We start from the raw sequence: 12,433 nt of genomic DNA on the forward strand, positions 1-12,433 counted from the left end.
GCATTGAACTTCAGATCAATCTTAAAGTAAAATGCATAACTAAAGTCTGATTGTGTGGTGGATGTGTTCAAATTTGATCATCATAATTCAAGTGATGAAGGATGGTGAAAGTCTGACAGTATTGAGCTCTACTTTAAGGTTAAACCTGCATAGTGTAAATGTTGACTAACGGTTGCAAATAAACATTTATTAGAGATTTTTAAAAGTAATCAAAAAGTAATCAAAAGTAATCAGTTACATTACTTTAATAAAGTAATTGAAAAAGTTACACTACTATTACATTTTAAATAGGGTAACTTGTAATCTGTAACCTATTACATTTCCAAAGTAACCTTCCCAACACTGTCCTCTGTGAAGCTTGCTGTCTGTTCAACCAATCCAAACCCCATATAGAGAAATGAGATCCAATGGAGATCTCCATTGGGGAGAGTTTGCTCTTTTCCAGGTGACCCGAATACCCAACAGGCTGAGGTGCTGTAGCACCAGGTCGCAGTGCTCGCACAACTGATCTCGAGACTGTGCTAGTATAAGTCAGATGTCAAGATAGTCAAGGATGCAAACACCCTGCTCTCTGAGGGGAACAAGAGGGGAACAAGAGCCCCCTCGGGGAGACTAGGACAGCCCGAAGGGTAGGACCTTGTACTGGTATGCCCTTTCTTCGAATACAAACCACAGGAATGGTCTGTGGTGCGGAAGGTGTCCTTCATCTCGGGGACAGAAGCACCCAAAGATGTGTTTCTGCGTCAAAATCTTGAACGGTAACTGGTGAAGGGCCTGGTTCAAGACATGCAGGTACCCTGTCTTGGGTACAATGAGTAAGGGTTAAAAAAAAAGCCCGTCCTCATATCAGCTGGAGGGACCGTCTCAATCACATCCTTTGCCAGTAGGACTGTGATCTCTGCATGCAAGACAAGAGCATCGGACACTTTCACTGTTATGAAGCTGATGCAGCTAAACTTGGGGGACTCCGGGCAAACTGAATCATATAGCCAAGGCTGATGATGAGTGAGGTCCGTGGAGATTTCAGTGGAGATTTCCACTCGAGCCCTACCCTCTCGGCGGCTTAGGAAAGCATAGCTGTTATTTCCGGATCCGATTCAGGCATTGCTACAGTCCTGGAGGACGGCAGCACAGCCTAATCTTCCTCTCCAAAAAGCTCCAGCTCACCCTCCGATGCAGCGATCTCCATCCGATCGTCGATGAGGAACGCCAAAGTTTACTGTTGGTATGCTCCTTGTAGAGGGCCCAGCACACTCCATTGACAGCTTAACTGGAAGCGGAGTGCAAGAGGAGCGATGGTCCCCTGAGGGTTGGTTCCCTGGAGGTTTTGCCATCACTGTTACCCTCAGAACGCCTGTGCTACTGCCTGAAGTAGCCCCTGTTGACTGCCGCCATGACAAGAACTAGATCAGGCAGAGGCAACAGAGCTCCACCCCTTTGAGGAAACGGAGTGTGGCCCACTACTCCGAGATGATCATCTTCCCACAATGAGAACATGACTCATTCATATACGCTATCTCAGCATGCTAAATGCCCAGGCACATGAGGCAGCAATCGTGACAATCACCCAGCACAAGGTAATGACCGCATCCAGAAATGCCCAGTTGATACAATGTCTATATCAAGACCCACATCATCTTTACAAAGATGTAACGTCAAGTTTGCCTCTTAACATCATCTTTAAAAAGACGCACCCGTAAATGCTCTTTTAGAGAAAAAGCTTTTTATGCTGAAGCACGCAGGGGATATGGCCGCCTGCAACACAAACAGAGGGTAGTGCAGCCTGATCTGTGCAACCCACTCGACAAGGGAAACCACCACCACTGAAGCGCCGTACTGCCAACACGAAGAGCTCTTAAAGAGCGTGCTGAACTCGTTCAGTCTTCTTCTCTCCAGACAGCAAGCAGTTTCGGGCATGAAATCCATGCGGGCCAAATGTGGGCCAGATCTGGGCCGAAACTGCTTGCTGTCTGGGTCTCAATAGCAAAAAGCTGGTATGCATGGCACCTGCTGCCTTTTTATGCTCACACTGTGATCAGCTGCAAATAGATGCAATAATCGCATGCCAATGTGCATTGGCTCATTTAGTTTACACTTAAAGTACATTTGTCTCTCTAAGCAAGATCCCAATTCGTCGGTCATTGACGTGACGCCTTGAGTGACCGACTGAAAGGGAAATAATGTTTCCAAAGTGAACCATATAGTAAAGTGTTATTTTTTTTGTTTTTGTTACCAAAACAAAAATACTCAGGGATTGCACTACCGTTTAAATTTTAACTTAATCATTGTGTGTTATTATCATACTTAGTAATCAATCAGAGTAAATAATGTATATTTAATATATAAAATCAAATGCGGTTATCAGAACCTTCATAGTATTCTAGAATCTGCAAAAACCTCCTGCAGCAAAGAGATTGCTTGTTGGTGTGTGTATTGCATGTTTTATGTTCCACTACTCTGTGCCATTCAAGACCACCTGGGTTGAAAGGGAGGGTGAAACATTTACACAGTGTAATAATGTTTCAGAAGGGAGAGGGTCTGTCTTATAGTGAGAAAACTGAATGGCATCTGAACTTGTGAGGGAATCATCTGACCACACGAAACATTCACAAACAGGATAAATAAATCAATGGAAAAACACAGAACCTCTACCTTTAGATTTTGTATATGTGGTTAAAAGGTGAGTTATATTTAACTGAAAACTTATTTGAACAGTGTAAAAATTCCTTTAAGACACATTTTGTGATATAAGACATTGCTATGGACAGATGCTGAATTAGATGCACACCAAAAGACAAGGTTCTGAATAGCAGGATCTATTATTATTTTGATGCTTCAAAGTGATTTGATATCAGTGTGAAGTACTATATTTTTTTACTTTAACAGGTGTTTAAATTGTTGGTGAGAACATTTAGCAGAAAATATATCTTTAAAAGGTGTTAATAAAAGTTTTAAAGGGACAGTTCACTCAAAAATGAAAATTCGGTCATTATGTACTGATGCTTGTGTCATTCCAAACCCCCAGAACTTACTTTCTTCTGTGAAACACAAAAGGACACAGCATGAAATTGCATGCAAATCAACAATGGACAGGGTTCAAGCTTCCATAAAATCATTAATTAAGTCTTCTGGAGAAATATAAATGCAAAAAGTATGTGTTCTACAGAAGAAAGTAAGTCGTATGGTTTTGAAACAACATGAGGGTAAAATATATCATAATGTTCATTTTTGGGTTAACTTTACCTTTATAAATAGAAGCTGGTATTGGCTGACCACTTTAAATTTTTATATTATATTATATTTTATTTTATATTATTTTATATTAGCTGAAAAGCCTTACATATGGATACTAAAGCTAATCAGGAGTGCATAAGGGCAGTAACAAAGACATGGACATTAAAATAAACACATTTTCCCACTCTACACACTTGATCTTACCTTTTCCTGCTACTTGTGTAGTATGCTGAGAAGGTAACATTGCTATGACATATTGAGCTACTAATTCAACATGAATTAATTATTCATTATTAATCTGTTCTATCTACTGTACTTTAGCCCGAAATTATGTATTGTCACTATATGTGAGTGGTTGTGGGGCATATATTATATTAAAAACCCTTGCTATTTATTTAATTTACTCGCCATCTCAGCTTCAGTCAATTTTTGTCCTGATTGACATTGTGGTGAAATGCTTTACTAGTATGTTTACTTACAGAACTGAGAGATGGGGGCATCCATCTGCGCCGCAGCTCCACCCTTAGAATTCAGTTTCTGGACCTGGGTGGGTGGGACGGGTTTGTGTGATTGGCCAGTAGCTCGATACATGGCCTGCACCCATAGGATGCGGTCCTGCTCATCATCACTGGCAAAGATCACAGTGTCACCCTCCTTCACTGCATTGAAGAAAGCCCGGCCTCCATCCAGACCTGTACACATAGAAATAAAAGAAGTCAACTTCAAGTAAATTCATGTTGGTGGATACACCAAAAAAATTGTTTGCTGTATTACAAAAAAAGCAAAAACAAAGATGTGGTTTATTATGTTCCACTAACGTCTGAAAACCATAAAGAAAGAATAGTTTCATTAAAATCTGGTACATAAGAGTAATCTGTGTCTGTAGGAGTATTACCTGGCTGTGGGTCAGTGTAGTCCACAGTATAGCCATCTAACTGCAGCAGCTCCTGTGGTTCTGACTTCTTCTCTCGATAGCTGCAAACGGCAAAGGTATACTGACTCACCTGTAGGAGAAAGATAAACAAATAGTATTAAAATGCTTAATATGCCATATGAAGCCCATTAGATTGTCTGGGTTACATCTGTGTCATATGAGCTACTTAAAATTGTACATGGTTTATCAGGCCCTGATGACCGCAAAGGCACTTCATATTGAAGCCGAATCAAAACTTTGTTACATTCATCCTATTTTACACTCACTCAATTTAAATATATAAAAAGATATACCTGAACCAAGACAAAGAAGCGCTTCTTCCATCGTTTCCAAACATTTTTGCCAACAGCCCATAAATACCTAAAGGAATAATCACAGTATTTTACTTCAACTCATACATACTCTCATACCCTACCATTCAAATACTTGGGTTCAGTACGTTTTTTTTTAATAGTTTTATTCAGCAAGGATGCGTTCAATTTTGCAAAAGTGACAGTAAAGACATTTATAATGTTACAAAAGTTTTTTATTTTAAATAAATTATGTTCTTTTGAGATTTCTATTAATAAAAAAAAATCATTAAAAAATATATATCATGGTTTCCACAACAGCAATAATGTTTAATTTCAATATTGATTATAATAATAAGAAATGTTTCTTGAGCACCAAATCAGCATTTTTATTGATTTCTGAAGGATCATGTTATACTACAGACTGTAATTATGACTGCTGAAAATAGAATAGAATACAAAAATTTCACAATATTTTATTGATTTTACTGTATTTTTACCAAATATATTTAACCTTGGTGATCATAAAAGACTTTTAAAAGAAAAAAATCTTACTGACCTCAAATGGTAGAGAGCAATAAAGTACATAGTGTCTCATTATATCATGAAATAAAAGATGTAATGTCTGGATGATACTGTTTTGAAATGCGATCTCCAAATGAACTGAAGACTTTTATTGATGAGTATTCCTTACCCACAAGCTTTCATGTTCTGAGGTTTGTCCATGCGCACAGCCAGTTTGATCTTCAGATCTTGATCAGGGCAGGCCTTGGTCACAGTCATCTTGTGGAGCTCTGCCTGCTTTGGGCTGTTAGGAGTCGGGTGAAGAACCACCTAATCATTCAACAAGAGAGGATCATGATTATAAATCCATCTGATCACAATTCCTAACACCAGACTGAGCAATCACAGAGTGAGAAACAAAGCTATCACCATTAATAAGAACAGCAAATCCAAAATTAAACTTCTGTAATTATTTACTCTCTCAAATGCTGTTCCAAACCCGCATGACCTTCTTTCAGGACACAACTTCCATTTTTGGTGAGCTATCCCTTTAACATGTAATCCTATAGCTAGTGTCTGCCCTGGAAACTCTAGACATTTTCACACAAGAAGCAATTCGTAAACGGATAAACCGTTTGTGTGGGTATGGGAAAATATCCCTGAGTCTGGGTATGAGCTGATAATGACATATTACTTTGCCAGTCAGCGTTTTCAGAGAAATTCTCCACATTCAGTTAATTTTGGCTCATGTGGCTGTGTACTAAGAGTTAAACTGTTCAGCTCTTCTCTTAGCACCTTATCAGAGAAGAGCCAGTTTCTCTCGTATTTTCTCCTGTGTTTTTCATTATCTCTTTTCTCTGTCTGAAAAGTTGGCATAATCTATTTCTTAGCTAGAATTAAAAGCTTAGAGATGCCTGTCTACTTTAGTCTTGATGGAGACACATTTTTTAAACACTGTACCAATCTAGCATCCGTCAAGGTCAAAAAGCATATTAACAGTGTCATAATTAGAGGACCCTCAGTGTCCTTGAATGTAGAATGTTTTTTAGATTCCAATTCATGAATTCTAATTAAGGTTGCAAAAAAGATGGAGAATTGCAATTTGAATTTGGATAAAATGTACATTTAAAAAGAAATTACATTGCTTTAGGTTTTAATAATAACATACACACACACACACTACTGTTCAAAAGTTTATGGTCGAAAGATCATTAAAATGTTTTTGAAAGAAGTCTCTAATAATCACCGGGTCTGCATTTATTTGATCATAGATGATTTTTCAGTAGCTATTACCCCAGTCTTCAGTGTCACATGATTCATGAGAAATCATTCTAATATGCTGCTGAAACATTCTCATAATTATGAATGCTACTTAATATTTTGGTGGAAACCATGATGCAGGGTTCTATTATGAATAGAATGTTTAAAAGAACATCCTTTATTTGAAACAGTTGTACTGTCACACTTTTATGGCTGAGTATCAATATTATTATTTATTTTTTTATTCTACGGACCCCCACCTTTTGAACTGTATTTGTTCAGTTGAATCATGGTAGAAAATCATTTCCAAACTATAACTGAGTACACTATAATTTACTCAGTATTAGATAACAATTAGATTAAAATTTTATATTGCTTAGTTTGTATAAAATTATCTGAAAAATATAGGCATTTGTGATGCATGTGTTTAACAGCATTGTACTTATCATAGCCTAGTTAATAAACAAGTATAATTAGCCCAATTAAAAAAAAAAAAAAAAAAAAATCCAGAGTGGTGAGGTCAATTCGATTCGAATTCTAACTCTTTAAAAGGAAGCCTGTTTTGTTCAATGGGAATATAACCTCTAAATGAAAAACAAATATTCACTGTAGAAACAGAACAGGGATTTGATCTGCTTCTTGTCATTCTTCTTGTTTCTTTACAGGGATTTTCAAGCCTGTATATTCTTTTTTAGCCACAGGCATCAATCAGCAGGAGAACAAGGCAAATTGAGAATTATAAAGTAAGACATCACTTCTATAACACCATAACAACCACAAATAATCCTCAAACTCAAAAAAAAAAAAAAAAAAAAAAAAACTGATTGACTGATGTCCAAAGCCACGAAAAGAAGGATCGAGAGTTACCCGGCCCAGCTCCTTGTCCTCCAGGGCCAAGACCCCTGTGCTCTCTGTGAAGAGCTTCACTTTGACTGCTGGCAGAGGGTGTGTGGTGGTGAAGTCTCCTTGGGTTCCCCAACTGAGAACACACATACACACAAACTCCATTGATGTCCTTGATTTTAGGCTTCTACAATATTTATTTTCTACACTCATTTTCATCATTCTCACACACAAACACTACAACCACCATGGTGTTACTTCAAGGGGCTCTTGCACCTGCCCAAAAACCCCCTTTAAGATGTATAGGAATGCCAACATATGGCTTTCTCCAGGTATCATAGATCTCCTTGACACACGGCCGCTCTTCATAACTTTATCACTGCGTAACCGCTGCGCACAGGGATATCTCGCAGCCCTTGTTTTCATTGTATTACTTTGATCAGCGAGGAAAATAATCTCCGCAGTCCTGCTCGGCTACACGACAGGGCTGATGAAATAATTCGCTAACAAATCATTTGATAAGGTCGTAAAAATCTCATACTGAATGTCAAGTGCATGCGAGACGGACCAGTGAAGTGTATCGTCTGATGTTTTTGTACATAAATGCTTTCAGCAGAGGATATTCTCTGGTGATTAGTGCTTTTGTTTTTGTTTATTTTTTTATATATATATATTTTTTCTAAAACGCCGTAATGATGGAATTGTTTCTTACAAACAAAGAGATTTTCACTTCACGAAACATTAATTAATGGACTGGATTACTTTTATTAGCTGTTTGTACTCTCATTCTGACGGCACCCATTCACCGCAGAGGATCCACTGGTGAGAAAGTGATGCAATGCTAAATTTCTCCAAATCTGTTCTGTTGACTAAAGAAACTCATCTACATATTAGATAGCCTGAGGGTGAATACATTTTTATTTTTTTTGTATTTTTTTTTTGGGGAGAACTATTCCTCAGTAAACATTATTAAACATTCTGAAGCAGGAAGAATTTGCTATCTTTACTTTTACTTCCCAGATTTCCCCAGTTTACAGTCAAATTCATGCTACTCTTTAGCATGTCAATGAAGCAAAAGAAACCTCAGTATAAACTTTATTTTCTAGTGTAATTTTTTTTTTTAAGCTTTATGTACTATTATTTTTTCATCCTAATGTTTCTGTGGAAGCACTGCATCCTTTAATTCCTTTAAGAAATGTCCCACTATGCTTTCCTCCTCTTTATGGCCACTAATCCATATGTTGTGTTAAGCTTTCATAAAGGGAGAAATATAATAACTGTGCAGCTCTGCTATCTTCAACTTGTTTATAGGAGATCAAACTCTAGTGGGTCTCAGCAAGAAATTACTATAACTCACAGACATGCTTTAAACAATCAGTATTGATATTATAAATAATAAATGCACAAAATCTTAAAACACTATGATGCAACAATACAGAAACATACACCTAGGAAATCACGGGTAGACTCTCTCCTGCACACTCACACAGGGTGAGGGGTAGAGTTGGCCTAGTAAAACCCATAGACAGTAAAAGAAATGGACACAGCGACTCCATTGGATTCAACGGAGAAAAATGAAGTCAATTGGAAGCACGCACTTCCTGGGGGTCAAGCGTACTGTGCAGACTCAAACTGAGCTTGATGACGTAGATGTCACGTGAGCAACCTGTACGTCTTCAAATCGCTGTGCCAAGAGAAATCTGAATCAATCTTGCAGAGAAGGCGAGCGTAAACAGGTGCAAGTTTTGGTAAGTATTCTGATTAATTATCTCCCTTGACTTTATGCCTCCACGTCCCCCCGATAGCCTCATAGACAGTAAAAGATTGTCTGCGAGCTTCTCCTCCTGTCCATACGGTTATTTCTCTACTGTGCGACAGAGAGTGGCTGGTTATGACGCAATCCTTAGCCTATTTTTTACAAAACTGTTTCTATGGGACCATAACGTAAGCTAGAATGTAATGGAGCCTTTTATACATTTTCGTGTTTCTTTAGAAATAATTAATGGACAAATGGAGCCTTTAAACGCCTCAGATGTAAAGTTATTCGCTGTCAAAGTGACGCCAAAATGAATGGGAGTCAATGGAATGCTAACAGCAGGTGGGGGTCCGCTAGCCAATGGCGGCGCCCAGGGGTGCTTCAAAAAAATTTGAAACCCTGCCCCCCTGGTAAAACCAAAACACGTGACATGATCTGCTGCCGTGGAAACAGGCTGCACATTTCAGAGGCAGCAGTCAAATGAGACAGAAAGAAAAAAGGGGAGAGCGAAAAAGAGATGGAATGCAAAAAGAGAAAGCTAGCGCAACAGGAAAAAAATCTGCTATGTGTGTGGTGGGAAGTGTGATTTATCACTGGGAGAAGTGAAAAATGCAGATTGAGCAATGGGTGAACACAATCGTCAATTTTTTTGATGAACACTAGGGGGCAAAACATTTCATAACGGCTGGGCGGTTGAGAAAGGATTGAGTCTATTAGCAAAAACTCTTTTATTTGCAACAAAGTGTGATTAATATGTGGTAATGTGCATGTGAAAATATGAGCTTGAGGAAAATTTGCTGGCCAAATGTTTGCTGCTATATTTTCCTAAGGGCAAACAAGGGATATTAAATATTTTATAACAGAAAGGGAGGAATTCACAAGGAATGAATAGCACCTTCTGATGATTTTCACTTCCTGTCTGTGTTGCTGTAGCAAAATATGCACTTAAAGAACTATGGAAATGACTGTAGGTAATGACACAAATGCATTCAAAAAATCTATGCTGATGCAATTTTACTTTCTGCAGACAGTAACAGTACAATGGGGAATGTTGTGAATGTGGTGCAATGAATATATATATACATACATACATACATACATACATACATACATATATATATATATATATATATATATATATATATAATAGATAATTTACCATCTAAAGAAAAGATACATTACAAAGACTTAATTTAAATGCACTAGCATGCTATTCTGAATTCAACTTCTGCTTGACAGGTGGCTAATGAATAAGAATCAGGTTTTTGCACTGATAAATCGCAAATAACTGCAAAGTCTTATGTTAATGAAGAAAGACGTTTCGTTTCTGGTTGAGTGTATATGGTTTCCATGGATATGGATGGGTTAGCATTCTAACAGTGCTAACGGCGAGTATCAGAGAGGTTGCTGACACTGCACAAGGCAATGCATGGCTGAACTGTGTGTGTATGTGTGAAGGTGCCTTTGGGACAGTCCAAGATATGTTTATTCTTGAGCAGCTGACTGAATAACTTTTTCTAAGTACATCTGAATGTCAAATTTCCTTTTCTCGTCAATTCTGCTGTCTCTTTCGCTATCTTGTCCTCCTCTTAATCTCTCTGCTTCAGCATGTCTGTTTGATGTGACACATTCTTGTGTGTCCATTAGCGCTGTTATGCTTTGCCAAAATGAGCCAATTCTCTCTGTTTCCAGCCGCCAGTGACAGCATGAATACATGAATATAGACTGAGTTCTATGACTCATAATCATAAGGCTTTTATAAGAGCTAAGTGCTTTACAGTTGAAAGAAGAAAAGAGAGAGAGAGAGCGGGAAGCAAAATTTTTGTCACAAGAAGAGGAAAAGAATAAAGGGGAGCAGGGGAGCTTTGAAAGGATGTAGAGCTGGGCGATATACTGAATATTTATAATAAATGTACAATATTGCTGGTGACGTAAAAACAAACAATATTGTGAATGTTTGATGTGTTGATTGCACCATCTAAATTATTATTATTAAATTGAACTGAATCGACTGACTCGAGTTAAAAAACAACACTACTCTATTCAGTAGTGCTGCTTATTAATTGAACTTGATCACAATTAATAAACTTTGCACAGTTATTGAACTGAACTGAATAATGACACTATATATCGTCTTGCCACAGCTGCTTTATAGCACAATTTGGATTTGCATAATTGATTCTGTTCTTTTCCAGTTTAATATTGTAATGTTTTTTTTTTTTAAACAAAGCATTATAAAAATGAAGGTGACTTGACTTGAATGTTTTAATAGCATCTTTTATTTGATTTCAGTAGCAAAAATTGGTTGGTAAGTTTGGTTAACTTCAGTTCAATTTAATCAGTAAAAACAAAAATCAACTCAAAACTCGGATTCAATTATTCATTTGTATCAGCATTTAAAATTTTATTTTTGCATGGTATTTTTCAACTAATATTTTTTTTTATAATTAAAAATATGACATTAAAAAGTGTTAAAAAAGTATAATTTAAAAAACTGTAATAATATTAAAATATATGTAGCTAGCTATTAGTGTTTTATCTATTACTATTTATAGGCACTGGTGCCAAATAAATAACTCATTCTTGGGATCACTTAGTGAAAAGCAATGTGTAAAATGTGTTTTTTGTTCTTTATTTAGATTTTTTGCTATATTGCCCTTGAAGGAAAGCATAGAAAGGAAAAAGGTATAAAATAGGGGGAAGAAAATGTCCTTGAAGACTATGCTTAATTGTAAGTTTTCCTCATTTGTGGTTCAAGAAGGTGACCTTGTATATGAAGTATGTGAAGGTTGGTGTGTGTGATGATAGAATCTAAATGCTAATTCTCACGTGATGTCATTATTCTTCAGGAGTGCTGGAGGCTCTCTGTCTCTCTCTCTCTCTCCTTCGCTTCTCCCCCGTCCGCTGGGATACGCACTCCTAATCAGTTTCCCCACAGCTGATTACTTTTCTGAGGGGACATGGAGGCTGTGTCTCATATTCTCTGATTCTTTCTCGCGCTACCATGCTCCCTCTCGCTCTTTAGCTCGTTATAAACTAGCATCTGATCCAATGATGGAACGTAGGGCCCAAAAATAGGTTGTTCATCCCTTGAGTAACTGCCTCTGGCCAAATAACAGTTCTAGTTGGAGGACACAGCACCTGAAACTGCACTGCCATTAGAAAAATGTCCCATATTGTGAATGTAATGCATGCTGAGAATGTGAAAGATTGTATATTGTATCATTGTGACATGTCTAATTTTAGAGAAAATCTACTAATCCATAGGAAATCTACAGAACCTATAACTAACATGTAGCTTTTTATTAGCAATAGAATGATTAATTAATGGATAATATGAATTTTGAGTAAACATTTGATAAAAGAAGTATTTGTATACATTTTGACTTGACATCAGAGACCTTCCACATTGCTCTCCAGATGTCAGCATTAGCCACCGAAATACTCATATTTACATAAATGTACACATATGTTAAAGCATTTTAACACATGAATGTAAAACTATAAAAATATACTCTTATGTTCAAAAGTTTGGAATCACTAAGATTTTTTTTTAAAGAAATTACAACTTGTTCAGGAAGGGTGCAATAAATTAATCAAAAGTGACAGTTA

The 12,433-nt window shown here is 37.2% G+C and overlaps 1 protein-coding gene across 7 annotated transcripts in view; it reads right to left on the bottom strand.

The window, feature by feature from the left end:
- LOC132160947 (calcium-dependent secretion activator 1-like) overlaps nt 1–12,433 on the bottom strand; it is an 81,709-nt gene that overhangs the window by 30,101 nt on the left and 39,175 nt on the right. For all 7 annotated transcript variants that reach the window (XM_059570702.1, XM_059570701.1, XM_059570700.1 and 4 more), the window contains exons 7-11: nt 7,090–7,201; nt 5,153–5,292; nt 4,462–4,528; nt 4,130–4,238; nt 3,714–3,926 (exon numbers count right to left, since the gene is read on the bottom strand). In XM_059570702.1, the coding sequence (XP_059426685.1) occupies nt 3,714–3,926; nt 4,130–4,238; nt 4,462–4,528; nt 5,153–5,292; nt 7,090–7,201 (641 nt within the window). The remainder of the gene's footprint in view (nt 1–3,713; nt 3,927–4,129; nt 4,239–4,461; nt 4,529–5,152; nt 5,293–7,089; nt 7,202–12,433) is intronic.

Source organism: Carassius carassius, chromosome 17, assembly GCF_963082965.1.
Source record: "Carassius carassius chromosome 17, fCarCar2.1, whole genome shotgun sequence".
NCBI classification, from domain to species: Eukaryota; Metazoa; Chordata; class Actinopteri; order Cypriniformes; family Cyprinidae; genus Carassius; species Carassius carassius.